Here is a 15,621-nt window from a genome sequence, read left to right as displayed (position 1 = left end):
TTTTAAGCAGAGTATAACGTCAAATAAAAAGCAAAAAGTCTCAGAAACGTTAAGAATCAAAATAACTAAAATGAAGAAGACACCTTCTTATATTTTGGTTCCATGCATGATGCATGTACTTATATTTATAATTTTTTTTACCAGTTATACATGTTCATTTTGGAGATGGAAAAAAATACATCTCAAAAAATATAAACCAATTTTATTATTTATTTCACATTTCAGATTATTTTTTATCAGTTTATTTATTTATTTTATTTACAAGAAATTGTTGAATTTGAATCCAGCGTGTTTGAGATGAAAATATGAATTCAATGGTAGGTTACTTGAAAAACGTTTATCAGAGAAATCTAGATTGGTTACAAGAAAAATAATAATAAAATTGACCTAAGGCGATGAACTCTTCAAGAAAAAAGTTTAAGACAATGAGTTTATATACCCTAATTCTCTGTCAACTTCTTGTATTTGTGAATGTTCTCCTTAAACAACTTCCTCCTTATTTCTTGTATTTGTGAATGTTCTCCTTAAACAACTTCCTCTTTTTTTAATAAGATGAAGTCGACAAAGTATTTTCTTTTTTCCTTTGCTGGCTTAGTTTTCTCCAACCCCATTTTCTTATGGATAGGTCGACTTTGCTTACTTAACAGACTTTGACGAGAGACATAATCCATCAATAGTAGAAATGTGAGAATCCTCATGATGCATATAAGTTATGTTTTAGTTTATGCTATAAATAATATTTATTTTTGATTATCAATTCTTTCTATGTTTCTTTATGATTTTTAATTTGTTTGATTTTTTTTATCTTTGTAGGTTTTTTCCGTATGTCATTTCCTATGGTTGATGTTTTTGAATCAAATTTGAGTTCTTTTTTTTTGTCAGCAACATAAACATAATCAAATTTGAGTTCTATTTTTCGGTTTTCACTGATTTTCAAATGAGAATAAAATAGTTTTGAATTAAATGTTTAATACTTGGACATATATTAATTTTATATTTATTCAAAAATGATGATTTGTCAGTGTGAACTCTTCCTCATTCACTGCCATTTTTGAATTATTTGGGTTGTTATATTTTTTTGTTACTAGAATATATCATCTGAATATGAAAACATTCCTTTCTCACCAGCTCTTAAAAAGAATCATCTGAATTCATTATTTAATTTTTATACTGAAATCTACTGCATTTTTAATTTACCTCATCATCAGTTAGTGATTTATTAAGTATGTACATTATTATACATTTAAAATATTTGATATATGTGTTAAATTTTGCGGAACATATGAGTACTATGCTAATGATATGGACAACAATAGTTACAAAACACATTATTAGTAGCATTAGCATAATCGACTATCAACAATAACCACATTGACTAAATCGAAAGACTCTCCCTAATTTTTGTTGTATTTTTCCCTTGTTTTACTCATTACCTCAATATTGTTCATAGACTCAGTTTCACATGTAAACTTCAACTTCGGGTTTCACTTATATAACTATATATAGAAAGACTGGTCGTATTTTTCTCTTCAATAAATATTTCTCTTTTTCAGTTCTGTGATTTGATATTTCAAAAATATGGTTGAAGAAGTATTATCTAAAGTATTTTGGGTCGTTGCTGCTACCGTGTTTGCAGCTGCAACGGTGGGTTACGCGCAGCAAGTGCCATGTTACTTCATCTTTGGAGATTCAGTTTTTGATAGTGGCAACAACAATAACTTGCAAACTAAGGCAAAAGTTAACTTTTTACCTTATGGTATTGACTTTGCCAAAGGCCCAACTGGCCGGTTCACCAATGGCCGCACTATCACAGATTTTATCGGTTAGTCTATATATGATCTTAGATTGCGTAACTCAGCATTTCTATTCTTCAACAATTTTTTTGATAGTTTAGAAAAAGAAATCATGAACAAATGAATAAATAACGTTTTTGGTTAGTTAATAATTACTTTTTAAACTAACATTTATTTGGCAAACCATCTACACTAATATCACTAGAAATGGCTTCCTTTTTGTCTTTTTGTTGTTGTTGTCATCATCTAGTAACTATAATAGTATCCTTATTTTTCTTTATACATGCTTATTTTTTTATAATAGTTGTTATACCTATGCCTAGTTACCTTCTTTGTGATATATATATATATATACACACATAAATACATATTTGTTTGTATATGTAAACATGATCTTCTTTTTTATTAAAAGGTGAACTCTCGGGTTTTAAGGATTTCATTCCGCCATTCGCCAGAGCATCACTAGAAAACGCTCACATCGGGATGAACTATGCTTCTGGTGCAGGCGGACTCCGTGAAGAAACTAGTGAACATTTGGTACGAAGTAAGAACTTGATAATGATAAATTTATATATAAATGAAAATGACAATCCCATATATAAATGAAAAATAAAAATTATGGTAACCAGATCTCACATTAATATTTATTATTATACTTTTCAATCAAAATTATATGATCCGTTGATACTTTAGTTAATTACTATATGACATCAACAACAATAACAACAACAACAAAAAACAAGAACCCTTTTCTAAATGAAAAACCAGCATAACTTTGAATAAAAATGATGTCATGGATATATAATATTAATCTCTCACGGTGTTAGGGTGGTCGAATAAGTCTAAGAAACCAAATACTAAACCACAAGAAGGTGATAAAGAAAGTGAATGTGCCATTACATAGACTGGAACAATGCCTCTATGCAATCAGCATCGGAAGCAACGATTACGTCAACAACTACTTCATGTCAAAACCATACAACACGAGTCGCCGTTTTAAGCCTAATCAATATGCACATTCTCTCATCTTACTCTATCATACTCATTTGAAGGTAGTGTGGAACACTTTCTAAATAAATTTGCATTTATCCTAGCTATATGGTAAGTATCCGTTACATTTCAGCTATGTAAATTTGTGAATATATGTAATTTTTGTAGAGTTTGCACCACTTAGGAGCGCGGAAAGTGGCACTTTTTTCAATCAGTAAGATTGGTTGCACACCAAAGATGATTAGGTCCCATGGTGGCGGAAAAGGTTGTGCGAGAGAGGTGAACACTGCAGTGGCAATCTTCAATAAGAACCTAGAAGACCTTGTACAAGATTTCAATAAGAACGTCCATGGTGCTAAGTTCACCTATGTTGATATCTTCTCTGGTGGAGATCCCTTAGCTTTCAAAGTTTTAGGTAAACTATATTGAACTCCAGCCTTATTACATTTTCTATCCGATATATATATATATATATGAATAACATTGCCTAAGATTTAGAGAATATAGCTATATTTTCCTAGTTAAACTTGTAGGATTCTTATCAAACTGGAGGTTTTATTAACAATACAAGTGCATTCTTAGTGCCACACGCTGATTAAATCTCTGGTTTAGTTAGTGTTGTGTAAATCATAGCCAAAAAAAGTTTTCAATCATAAAGGAAATTTTTTTAGATACCAAAAAACAACAAATTATTATTTTTTATGTAAAATTAAAAGTTTGAATTACTTTGATCTCGTAATGTTGTAGGATTTAAGATTAGACACAAGGCTTGTTGTACATTATCTCCCGGGGAAGAACTTTGCGCACCAAACAAACCAGTTTGTGGAAACCGGAGTGAATATGTCTTTTGGGATGATATTCATAGCTCCGAAGCCACTAATATGATGATGGCTAGAAGCTCGTTTGATGGACCTCTAGGTAGTCCGTACAGCATTGCCAGCCTTTTGAAGCAATAAGAATCGTAGCACTAGTTTTGTAGTTGGCTAAATAATGTGTTACTATATAAATGTAACGAATTTTAGATTATATTGTAATTTTCACTTTGAAATGGTTGTAACAATTTACAGAAATCTTCAGCACCTGCTGCATTCTTCGTCTGAATATCAAAATATAGAATGAAAAAAGAACTCAACAAAACATCTAAGAAAACCCTTTTTAACATCCTTAAATAAGTTCAGACAAGTGGATGTTCTGACATCTGTGTATATATAGAGTTATACACTTTTCACAACAAATATAAACGACAAATATAAACGAAATGAAGAGATATCAAAGTTTGATGACCTCGATCGGGGAAAGTCCTTGCTATTTTTAAGTTCAAATTTTGATCAGAGGATCAAAGTACGAACAGACCAAGAAAAGCAAGAACTTACGAGTTGTTTAGTAATAACCTGAAAGCGCTAAACTGGTCATAATTGCGATGTAGAGCAGAACAACTTCTACCAGAACAATACCAGAGATAGAGGAAATGACATTAATAGTAATTAGTAAGATTGGAAAACCTGTGAAATATAATCTTCTAAACTATTAAAACTGAAGACATTTTGTACTTAACCCTGATTTTTCTTAAATAATTACTTTGCATGCCACTGACTTATGATTTCAGTTTTCCCAACTACACCTATTTTAGTTTCCATTGACCACGACCTATTTTAATTTTTAAATATCTTTCTCCCTTGAGCCGATAACCACATGCTTTTTTCCCAAATTCTCAAAAACTATAAATCCCTAATTCCCCGATTGATTTGTACGAGCTTTGAATTCCCAAATTTCCGATTCTTCTTTTGCTAATTGTTCATCTGATTCATATCCGTTCATTCGTCTGACTGAATTCAAGTCGTTTTCATTTTTCGATTGAGAATCTATGTCTGTTTTGGGTTTAGATTACTAGACTATGTAGATCTAGCTCGTTGAGATGAGTTTCCGTCAATTTCCGTCAGATTTTGATTTGTATATATGAGGCTTGAATTTTATATATCTGTCCAATGAATTTAGTGTTTGATTTGTTAATTTTGATTGTATTTTCCAGATTTAATAGCTGAAGATGGCGGACTCTTTGAATATGTCTCTTGATGATATTGTTAAGAGGAACAAGGCCGCTAAAAGTCTGGTGGTAAAGGTTTAACCTGATATAGAATGTAGTCTGCTTGTGGTAATGACTTCTGCAATTGCTCTTAACCACATTATTTGGTCTTATGCGCCTTTAACTTGTGTGCTAACCAATTAAGATCGTACCAAAAGCCTTATTGTAGGAAGATTTGCCTTGCTGATACCAATATACAACCCATGAACCACTTGAATAGACATACACCTTACTAATAGCCACTTTTTTGCTGATTAATGTGGCTTCAAGATTCTACACACCCTTTTGGCTGACTTTATCTCTTCCACTTAACCGCATGAAGAAGAACTTGCCATGGCAGAATGGTTTGTTTGAAGAGAGCAACAGAGTAACTGGAATAGATTTCTTGATTGGTCTTGGGAAATCACTATAAGAAACTATATTTTGTTAATTAGAAAAGAGGCATTAATATATTATGTTGCCAGACAATGTAACAATAAACACAGCTCACTGTAGAAAGTTATCATAAGTAATCAACTAACATAGCCAAATGGCCAATGCATCGACTTTGCAATCTAATCTTTTTAATTCTGCTAAGATGTGATATGTTTGTACAAAGATTAAAACACCACGAAGAGATATATACGTATCTGTTATTTTGTTTAAACCATATTCGAGTTGAAGCCTATATATACTCATTGAATAATAGTTGCTAGCAAAGCCTAAAAAGAACGTTTACAGTTAAAGAAACTTTAAATCTCACTAAATCTTTAAATTTCTTTCAATCTTCCTACTTGGCTTTTGCAGAAAAAAATAAAAAGGTCAATAAAATCCCTTATATACTAAAGCGCAAGTCGCATCTCCAATCAAAATCTAACACGTGGAAAATCCTTTAAAAATTAAAAAAATAATTGACATGTGGAAAAACTAAAAAAACTAAAAATAAATAATTAAAATTTTCTCTACAGTACCTATTTTCTTAGTCTAAATATTAACTACCTATTTCTTATTTTTCTCAAAAAATTTAAGCTACGTTGGTTTTTATATATTTTCCGTATTTTCTTCAGCATCTTTTGTATCATAAAAACATAAACCACTTGACCAATAATTCAAGTTTATTTTTCAAAAAAAAAAAATTACTGAAAACAAAACAGTTTATTTTTATTTTTACTCTACATATAACGAAAAGAAAAAAAAAACTGTGTCAACTGCCTCTCAACCATTACAGCCACGATACCCACCTCTTACATTACATCAACTTTAAATGCACACTAGAATCACTTGGACAAAAAAAATACTTATAAAATCATTCCAAACAGTTCCATTTTTTCCACAAAGTAACCGATGCTTTCATCTTTCGTATAGTTTGATTTTCTTCTCTTGAAAATGTTGTTGGAGTGTATAAAATGATTTTAGAGAAGATGAAGTGAAGGTTATACATGGCTTTTTGGAAATTTGTGGTTAGTGATGTAGACGACTTCAGATGATAGTTGTTTAGCAAAAGAGTAAGTGATAAAGTTTTGGCTTCTAAGTCTCAGCATTTAATTATCTTCCGTTATGAAGTTTGGTTTTATTCTTTTAAGTTTTTTTGGAGAGAAATCATTGTTACTACGTCTTCAAGTGATAAGGTGAAATAAATTTTAGAAGATAATTAAACAAGAGAATGTTAATCATATTCTAATTCCGTACGTAGTACGGGTAGACAACTAGTATTGAATAAACACTTACCCGACTGGATCTTCTCAACACAATTGGATAACAAAAGTTTACACAAGGTATGGATGGTTCATTAGTTATCTCGTTATTGGGTATTTCATGGGCCATGAAAGCCCAAAGTAGATGATACGATAATAAACCCTAGTTTTAAAGCCGGACCCGAACCCGTACCCGACTGGATCTTCTCTTCTCTCGCCCAGTCTTCTTCTTCTTTAATCGACGACGATCGAATTTGAGTTTATTCTCTTCTATTACACGACCAATCCCTTAAAACCACGACAATGGAAGGCGATCAAGACACATCGGGTGGTTTCACTTTGGTCACAAGGAAGCCTTGCTTCGGTCTCCCAACAGCTTGCCCTAACTGCCTCCCCGCTTACATATACCTGAAACTAGCCCAGCTTCCTTTTCAACTCGCCTTCAATTCCACCTTCCCTGATTCAGGTTTGATCTCAATGTGTTTCTTGTTGCTTCATTGATTTGTTGTGTAATAAGAGTCTTAATTAGTGGAACTCAATGTGTTTCTTGATCCTTAGAATAATGATTTGTTGCTCAATTTTAATTAGGCTTTTTAGGCTATTGTAATTGCTTGTAATAAGAGTCTTGATTAGGGTTTTGAGGTTTGAAAGATTCGTTTATGTTCTTTAATGTATAGATGAGCTGCCTTACTTTGAAACGGGTACATATGTTGCGTACAACAATGAAGAGGGAGGAGTGATTGAGAAGCTGAAGAAAGATGGGGTTGTCAATCTTGACTCCCAGCTTCAGTCTCTTCCTGATTATCTCTCCTTGAAGGCTCTCATCTTATCATGGCTTGAAGAAGCGCTTGCTTATGAGATGTGGGTTGGTACCGAGGGAGTATCTGCGTGGAAGATCTACTACTCAGATCTTCCTTGGGTCATCAGCAAGGTCTTGTTTTATAAGCAGACTTACATGGCCAAGACCCGTTTAGGAATCATCAAAGAAAACTCAGAGGAAAGAGAGAAACAGGTACAGTTGCTTAAGCTCTGTCTGTGGCTCTATCATCTATGAATGTATATAAGTTTAAGGGTCTTTGAATGAACAGATATACAAGAGGGCAAGTGATGCATATGAAGCTTTGTCGACTAGGCTAGGCGAGAATAAGTTTCTTTTTGAAGACAGGTACTGCAATCACATTTACCAAACTTACTATGTAATAAGACTTTTATGAAAGATCCTTAATGTTTTACCAACAGGCCATCGAGTTTGGATGCTTTCTTTCTCTCACACATACTTTTCACAATCCAAGTGCTACCGGTAAGCTGCTTTACACACAGTTCGACCAATTTTTCAGCTTTTTTGGGTAGAATCTAGGCCTCCTTGAAACAATTTAAGATTGAGTAGTTTCGTTATGGTGGTGTATGATCAGGAAACATCAGTGCTTCGTACCAAACTTCTGGAACATGGTAATCTTGTCAGATATGCTGAGAAACTCAAGTTGGAGTTCCTTGAAGCTCCTTCTTCATCTTCGTCGCCTCCACTTCACTCATTCCCTTCCTCATTTTCAAGAAAGGGTAACACACATCTAACCCTTACTACGACTTCCATAGCTTATGAATGTCTTATCATGCATCTGGAGCAAATTGGATATGTCTAACCCTGTGAAGCAAATGAATCTCATCAGGTTCAAAGCCAAAGAGCAAATCAAAGACGGAAAAGACTGAAGAAGAGAAAAAATTCAAGAAAAGAGCAAAGTTCTTCCTAGCTGCTCAGTTTCTAGCAGTGGTTATTTACTTATCAGTGATGGGAGGAGTCAGTAACGATGAACTGGAGTATGAAGATGATGAATAGTCACAAATTAAAGCTCTCAGGCAAACTCTATGCTCTCTTCTTCATTGACACAATAATCTCTCTGCGTTTTTTGTTCTTTCAAGTTTTAGTTAGAGAGAGGCTAATGATGTGAGGTTTAGTCACACATTACAATCATTCTCGTTCTGAAGGAGATTCTGTTGGCTTTTATATAGTTTTCATTGGTTCATACAATGTGTTGGGAAGTGAATCTTATACCAAAATCTTACAAGATACAAATGTGTTGAAAGTCTCTTTGTTGTTCATCCTCAAAGTCAACTGAACTAACTCTGTTTTGTCTTTTACTAATAATACAAATCTCATCCATCTAAAAACTATCTTCTGATAGCAAAAGATGATAGCCAAGTAACCTAACCTAATCTCTAAACTCTCTAAAAACCAAAATAACAATTAGGAATTGGAATTTACATCCGGCTTGGCGTCAGCAGCTTCCTCTGGTTGGTTAACAAGCTTTGAGTGTTCATCAGCCGAGTTGATAGCAAACTCAGCGAGTGAACTCACTGCAACAGACATCCCATGGCAGAGAACTTTAACAGCAACCTCTGCAAGCTTCTCAGCAGTCATCACAACATCTTCTTCTCCCACCCTATCAGCCAACACAAGGTCCAAGCTCTCTGACCCGGAATACCTTCTTGACCCGCCTCCACTCCAGTTCGGATCTTCCCTAACCTGTCTTGCGTAGACTGAACCCATCCCAGAGGCAAAGAACTCAAGTTTGTCCAGAACCGGCTTCTCGTTCAAGCTGTTGAGCAGCCTCGACCACTGGATGCAGACTCGGTATATCGGGTGAGGACATGAGGATAGTCTAACTTTGTCAGGGTCAGGATCACATCTAAGACATCTGAGTAGCCAACCGGATAATGCTGTCATGTAGGATCTTTGAGACGTGATCCAGAACTCGAAACAGCCTCTCCAGTTTCGAAGCTGAGCTTCAAGATTCAGTGCAGATTGAGCTAATCTTTGTGAGTTGATGGTCTCTGGCATTATTGAAGGTTGTTGTTGTTGTCTCTTCTTGTGACGCTTTGAGACTGGTGTCCCTGCAAGTAACATTTTAGCTTCGTCCAGTGTTCGTTTCTGTATTTGATGACTCTCTGCCATCACTTGCCACATCCTTGTTAATCTGTTATGATCATGACGAGTGTTATAAAGAGAAAGAAACCAAAGAGGATGAAGAAGAAGGTGGTGGTGGTGTTTTTTACCCTTTAACGAGCTCGAGAAGCTGAGGCAACAGTTCTTGGTCACGAAGAGTCTCAATCCTTTTGGAGATAGATTCAATAGAGTGTATAGAGACCTTTATCTGCGTGTCTAGGTCTCTGATGGTAGCTCTTGTTTTATCAACTGCAAAAGGATCATCTCCTTTAACATCTTGATTCCTCAGCTGCATGCATTTCTTCTCGTATGCTCTTCTAACACGCTCTCCAGACTGTTACAAAGACCAGAAAGGCTTAGAACATAGTCACTACTTGCTTAGAGAACTCTTTGTTACTTACCTTAACTTCATCGTAGAGCTTCTTCTCCCACGCGAAAAGTTTGTCCAATGTTGTCTGGTGGCTACCTGAAACCATGCAAGACTCATCTGAACCATCGCTTCTGCTCTCAGAGCCACTCTCCTTTGAACCACCAGAAGAAGAAGTGAGCAAGAATCTTGAAGAGGAAGATCTTGATGAACCGGAGCGGAACAAAGCTACTGGATTCAGCTTTTTCATTGCTACAAACACACAAAAGAAGTCAACATTCAGAATCTAAGTCACTCACAAACTAAGAAAGATTGAAAACTTACCACTGTGATCACTAGAGGATGGTGCGTACTGAGCTCTGCTAGCTTCCAAGAGCCCCGAGACTTCTTTAGCCGCGTCGCATATAGTTGTGAACTGATCTTCAAGATCTTTGATTACCTCTGCCATGCTCGTTGGTCTCCTGTTCACATACACCGTGAAGCCTGGCGTCTCTCTTTTAGCAACGTTAACAACATTCTTCACCTCTTCAACAACAACACTCCCTGTAGTTTCAACTCTAGGCACCTCAACTGTTCGCTGTTCTTTCTTCCCAACGCATTTCTCATCTCCCTCGTTCTCACTTTCTTCACAGCCACTATCAGTAAACTCATCATCATCTTCATCATCATCATCATCATTGTCATCAACATCTTCAACTTTAACTTCCTCCTTGCAACAACTCTTACTTTCTTCAACTACTACTTTAGGAGTATGAAACCTCACAGGCTGAGGAGGTTGAGGTTCATCATCTTCTTCCAAATCTGGAATCCCTTCTTCCTCACGAACACGTCTCAGTCCTCTAATCTCATCATCCATACCACCACTCCTATTATTATCAACACTTCCTCTATCATAACTATTGTTATATCCATAATAATCCAAAGAAGAGAAGGGATTCCAGAAGAAGTCCCACTGAGAGTTCTGCGGTGAAGGAGGTGGAATGTTATGAGTACTCAACCTCTGTTGCTCAGGAGAGCTCAAAGGGTTCCAAAACGAAGAAGAAGAAGCTGCAGAAGTGTTCATATTCATATTCATATTCATCCCAAAGAAACCATCTGCTTCATGACTAGGAGGAGGTGAGAATGACTCAACACGAAACGTTTCAGGAGACCTCTCTTCAACACGAACCGGTCTGGTTCTGTTAGCCATCAAGTAACTCGCTCTCACCTTCGTTCTTGGCTTATCTTGAATCATTTTAGCAGGAGGCATAGAAGAAGGTGAAATCGTTATGAACTCACCACCTCCACCTCCGCCGCCGCTCCTGCTGCTGCTACGGCGGTGGCTTCTGCTCGGTGGTAGTCTCTTAACAGGAGTCACGAATGAGTCCTGAAGAAAGTCGTGAGGAGGCTTGTAGTTGTCTCCTTGGATGAAGTCATGGAGAGCGTCAGAGACTTTTCTAAGGGACTGGATATAAGCAATGTGACTAGAAGCGAACTTGGTTCTGTGTTCTATCGCTTGTTTGATGAAACGTTTCCTGTCTTTACAGATCTGAACTGATTCCTCGTCGTCTAGCTTCGAATGAGAACATCCCATTTCTCTCTCTCTCTCTTTAAGCTTCAAAATCCACACAGATCAAGAAGATAGCATAGAAAAAAACATTGTTTTTTTTTAACTTAATGTCTCTGAAGAAAGATTCTTTGCTTAGCTTACAAGACTCTTCTTAAACCCTCTTCAAGAAAGAACTAAAACCCATGCACAGTGGAAAATCTTGGATTGGTTCTGGTGAAATGTTAAAGAAAAAGCAAAGAAGAAACCCAGAAAAAAAAGAGAGATAAGACAAAAGAGAGAAACCTAATAGGGTTGTGTGTAATGGTCAAAAGAAGCTGTGGAGGAGCGTGAGGAGAAGAGACGTTGGAGAAAGCAACGGTCAAAATTACTGTCGGGCTTTGAAGGAGAGAGGAGAGAAGTCAAGAAGGGGAAGAAGACAAGGCAAGAAAAGAAAAGGACATAACACAATAACTTTGATTAGTGTTGTTAGCAGGGGTATTTCCGTAATTTGATTAGTATTCTGCAGTGGGAAAATACGTTGGAAGAGATTAGGAAAAGCAATAGAAAGTAAAGGACCGGCCTGTAAAGTAAAAGGTAAATTCTGGACCCACATGATGAAAAGATACTATCATCAAGTGTCTCGATGCTTGAGATTTCTCTTCTTGCCCCTGGTTGTTTCATTTAATCACGAAAACGCCCATTAGGTTTAGCAAAGTAATTTAGTAGTCCTGGTTTCCCTTTTATTGGGCTCACGTGTTTGATAAATATTTGACCCAATGGGCTTTTTTGTCATGACTTGGATGACAATAAATTTAGCACATAGCACTGTTGTTTTTTTTTTCTCTGAATATTTAATATTAAGAGCAAAGCCCATCCGAAAACATTACAATACGAAGCCAAAACTCCAACCTAACTAAAAAACCACAAACGGACCTAAAGTCCAAACCCCACAGCCCAGAAGCTGGAAACCCTAGTCTCCCCAAGCTAACCGACGTCAACGGCGCCGCACACCACCAACACCACCAGATTGAGACTGTGCGACCTTCTCCGTTCGAGAACCTTCATCGGAGAGCATCCATCGATCTAACACATCGAGATCTCGTCCAAAACCCAAGCCAAACGGTTCACCACACACCAACACAGATCTATGATATCACTCGAACAAATAAACGCCTACAATCAATCCATCACCTCCGACATCCATGCAGCGGTTTCAGATGATAGATCAAGAGGTAGAGAGGCTTTGAAGTGCAGACTCATAGATCGAGAAGAAAAGGAATAAAATCCGGAGCCAAAGAAACAAAACCGGAGAAGGCGATACTAGAGGAGCTACCACCCCCCGGGAACACAAGCCGATGACAGCGGTACTGACAAAACCACCGCCTCCCAGAAACAAAAGCCGACGATAGCAGAGCTGTGGAAGCCTTTACCTCTCGGAAACAAAACCGGCGACGACGGAGCTGTCAAAGCCTCCACCTTCTGAAACCGGAGAACCACTGAAACTTACAAAGAAAACTAAAACGAGAGAAGAGGAAGGCTTAAACAGAAAACAAACCGGACCGACGGTGGCTGTGGAAGCCTACTCCGCCGACCGGCGATACTTTTCTTGTCTGAGATCTAGAAAGAAATCGCGTTTTTTTTTCTCTCTCCAAAGATTCGAATTTTCTTTTCGAAGCAATATACAATGCACGTAGCACTGTTGTTTTTAACTTGAAATCCATGGAGCTTAATTAAAGTTCCAATCTGTTTTATTGTGCCAATAGTTTCCAAGGTTTCGTATAATTTAAGATCGTGAATCGGGATCAAATTTAGAGCTGACTAAGCTGCCTTTAGAAAAATGTATGTGAACCGCTGGTTCCTTTATGCATTTTCCTTTTCCTTACCCATACGATGAAAACACTGACACGAAATCGTTTTATGGAATTGTTTAGTTCCAGTTTATTAATGTTTAGTTCCAGTTTATTAATGTTTTATGGAAACTTTACAAGCAAATAAATTAACATGTTTACATTCCTTGCTAAACATTGATGTTTAAAGTTGTGCTTTTTGTCTTCTGTTTCATCACACTTTTGCTTGCACAGTACATTATACAACACATATCGTTTCACGTAGCAAATTTCTAAAGAGCAGACAAACTGATGCCAGTCCTCCAAGTAGCATTAGCACACCACCATACGTAATGTGATCCATGCATAACTTATATATTCTCTATATATTTTGGTTTTAAAACTGTAAGGGAAAGAAACTTTCTTTCAACAAGATACATGTGACCTAAATGGTAAGGAGCTCCCCCACGGAACCAACAAAATCACCAATGAGAAGCCTACTCTAAGCTTGTCTTTCGTGCCCAAACTTTATTATGAAAAAGTGGTACGCAAGCCCATGCATGATCTACAAAGAACTTTTGTCGAACAAGAACCCCATATTTTTCCTTTGAACAAGCATGCGCTTATATTATATCCTTTGTACGCAAGCGCATGCATGATCTTCATCGATATCTTTCCTACTCACACAAAAAAAGGAAAATTATATCGTAATGGATCCTCATTGCTGATGATAAAACTTATAATACTTTCTACGATCTTTTCAAATGATGTCTATATTTTTCTATGCTATAAAATTCTGATATTAAAATAAGGAATTGCTAAGTTGAAGAATCATATATGTAAAATAGAAACACTATATATGTAAAAGTGTTGTATGAAAATAGTTATATCCAGGTAAAATAGTTCAGGAATACTTCCGAACAGCTAAAATGACTAAATGTTTTTTATTACATGTGCATGTATAAAGAACAATCCACCAAAGAATATATTTTGAAAAGGTCACCAATTCCACCAATAACACGCACAATTATCTCCAGATAATGTAACTTTGCTTCATTTCCCCTTAGATTAGTGGTTCATTCCACGAATTCCACTACAACTGCGTTGCCATTTACATCTCTGATGACGTATGTGTATAAAACTGTATCACTTGATGTTAGATTTCTCTATATATATAACATATGCTAATGTTTAATCGCATGTCCACTACATATCCTCATTGTGTTTTTCACTGTGTACATATCACGATAAGACACTTGTCTTTTGACCTTTTCCCCCGTTTTAATTCCAGTGTGCAATACTTTGCACTTATTCGGTATTTGACCTTTCCCCCCGTTTTAATTCCAGTGTGCAATACTTTGCACTTATTCGGCATCTTTCTATATTTACATGTTTGTATGTATTTGATTTCTTTACAATAAAAATTGATAAAGTTATACTCCCTCCGATTCATAAAATTACATGTTTTAAAAAAAAATTGTTTCAAAAATATATTTTTGTATTTTCAATACATATTTTGTCAATTAATAATGATTAATTGCAAATTTCAAAAAACTTAATTGCATTTATTGAATTCTTATTGCTTTAGAATAATGGGAAAATATAACACATAGAAAATTATGTATTTATTACATGTTTTATTAATATATGTTTTTTTTTTGTCATCAACTTATACAGACTCAAACAGACTCTGTAAACCAAATCGGGAGATATTGATCCATATGAACGACAAAAGACGGTTGCTGTCTGGCACTGCGTGCTAGTCTGTCCGCCTTTGAGTTTTACGTATTAATATATGTAAAAAATTTAAAATATGTATTTTATTGAAACATAGAGAATATGTTTTAACACGTTGGTCTTGTTGGCATATTAAGAAGTGATTGATTGGATAATATATGTTTCTTGTGATGTGTAGCTTCAACATTGCTCCAAGTGACACTGAAAATTTTGAAAAGCGCAGTTGCATGAAATACAAAATATCTCGGAACCGGATGTGAAGGTATACCCTCATGATTCATCCTTGGCAGGTTTGAGACCGGTCTGGGTTTCTTTTTGTAGTAAGCTTGTTAAGTGTATTATTGAATTTTAACTCAAAAACAATTGATAATGAATGAATTAATAACTCGATTATGTATTAGTATTGGCCCATGTTCTAAAACGCGCCGATTTGGGCCGCTTTCTCGGTGATTAAGCGCTCTACGGACCTTGGCCGCGGCGTTTCACCCTTATTCGGGCAAAAAATCGGCAAACAAAAAACCTGGGTTTTCCAAGCTTGAAATCGATACCTTTATCATAAATCTATCATATTTTATCATCAATAACAAAGAAATAGAGGCTAAACGACGCAAATCACTAAAAAAATTGAAGCACCATCGTGAAATTTTTTTGAAGCGCTGCAATTAGGGTTACAGGTTCAGTGA

At 35.9% G+C, this 15,621-nt stretch overlaps 3 protein-coding genes across 8 annotated transcripts; 2 read left to right on the top strand and 1 right to left on the bottom strand.

Moving 5' to 3' along the window:
- The first annotated feature begins 22 nt into the window (after window positions 1-22).
- On the top strand, window positions 23-5,411 carry LOC106356134 (GDSL esterase/lipase At2g19010-like). 6 transcript variants are annotated; one of them, XR_007315095.1, is made up of 7 exons: window positions 23-1,822; window positions 2,206-2,330; window positions 2,621-2,845; window positions 2,952-3,198; window positions 3,531-4,530; window positions 4,813-4,935; window positions 5,137-5,411. XR_007315095.1 is itself a non-coding variant. In XM_048737194.1 (5 exons), exons 1-5 carry the CDS (start codon window positions 1,579-1,581, stop codon window positions 3,737-3,739), a joined length of 1,050 nt encoding a protein of 349 aa, XP_048593151.1. In that variant the 5' UTR covers window positions 23-1,578; the 3' UTR covers window positions 3,740-5,411. The 6 variants fall into 6 exon arrangements, 1 of the variants encoding a protein (XP_048593151.1); XR_007315094.1 differs by having other exon boundaries at window positions 5,025-5,411; XR_007315091.1 differs by having other exon boundaries at window positions 4,813-5,411.
- Window positions 5,412-6,728: 1,317 nt separating this feature from the next.
- On the top strand, window positions 6,729-8,636 carry LOC125576659 (mitochondrial outer membrane import complex protein METAXIN-like). The gene is made up of 6 exons (XM_048737195.1): window positions 6,729-7,005; window positions 7,217-7,551; window positions 7,628-7,704; window positions 7,779-7,839; window positions 7,952-8,096; window positions 8,207-8,636. Exons 1-6 carry the CDS (start codon window positions 6,843-6,845, stop codon window positions 8,371-8,373), a joined length of 948 nt encoding a protein of 315 aa, XP_048593152.1. The 5' UTR covers window positions 6,729-6,842; the 3' UTR covers window positions 8,374-8,636.
- LOC106391070 (protein ALTERED PHOSPHATE STARVATION RESPONSE 1) lies at window positions 8,568-12,822 on the bottom strand. The gene is made up of 4 exons (XM_013831634.3): window positions 10,172-12,822; window positions 9,882-10,099; window positions 9,591-9,814; window positions 8,568-9,511 (listed from the first exon to the last, which is right to left on the bottom strand). Exons 1-4 carry the CDS (start codon window positions 11,418-11,420, stop codon window positions 8,782-8,784), a joined length of 2,421 nt encoding a protein of 806 aa, XP_013687088.2. The 5' UTR covers window positions 11,421-12,822; the 3' UTR covers window positions 8,568-8,781.
- Between the last annotated feature and the right edge of the window lie 2,799 nt (window positions 12,823-15,621).

Source organism: Brassica napus, chromosome A7, assembly GCF_020379485.1.
Source record: "Brassica napus cultivar Da-Ae chromosome A7, Da-Ae, whole genome shotgun sequence".
Classification (NCBI taxonomy): domain Eukaryota; kingdom Viridiplantae; phylum Streptophyta; class Magnoliopsida; order Brassicales; family Brassicaceae; genus Brassica; species Brassica napus.
This window is presented reverse-complemented; position numbering and strand designations above follow the sequence as displayed.

What these genes read in the sequence shown, in the direction of transcription:
- LOC106356134 (XM_048737194.1), top strand. Translation starts at nt 1,579, where the DNA reads ATGGTTGAAGAAGTATTATCTAAAGTATTTTGGGTCGTTGCTGCTACC. An exon ending in CACTATCACAGATTTTATCG is followed by an intron (nt 1,823 to 2,205) that starts GTTAGTCTATAT and finishes TTTTATTAAAAG; the next exon opens with GTGAACTCTCGGGTTTTAAG. An exon ending in AAGAAACTAGTGAACATTTG is followed by an intron (nt 2,331 to 2,620) that starts GTACGAAGTAAG and finishes TCACGGTGTTAG; the next exon opens with GGTGGTCGAATAAGTCTAAG.
- LOC125576659 (XM_048737195.1), top strand. Translation starts at nt 6,843, where the DNA reads ATGGAAGGCGATCAAGACACATCGGGTGGTTTCACTTTGGTCACAAGG. An exon ending in AAGTTTCTTTTTGAAGACAG is followed by an intron (nt 7,705 to 7,778) that starts GTACTGCAATCA and finishes TTTTACCAACAG; the next exon opens with GCCATCGAGTTTGGATGCTT. An exon ending in TCACAATCCAAGTGCTACCG is followed by an intron (nt 7,840 to 7,951) that starts GTAAGCTGCTTT and finishes GTGTATGATCAG; the next exon opens with GAAACATCAGTGCTTCGTAC.
- LOC106391070 (XM_013831634.3), bottom strand. Translation starts at nt 11,420, where the DNA reads ATGGGATGTTCTCATTCGAAGCTAGACGACGAGGAATCAGTTCAGATC. An exon ending in ATCCTCTAGTGATCACAGTG is followed by an intron (nt 10,100 to 10,171) that starts GTAAGTTTTCAA and finishes GTGTGTTTGTAG; the next exon opens with CAATGAAAAAGCTGAATCCA. An exon ending in CTTCTCGAGCTCGTTAAAGG is followed by an intron (nt 9,512 to 9,590) that starts GTAAAAAACACC and finishes TGATCATAACAG; the next exon opens with ATTAACAAGGATGTGGCAAG.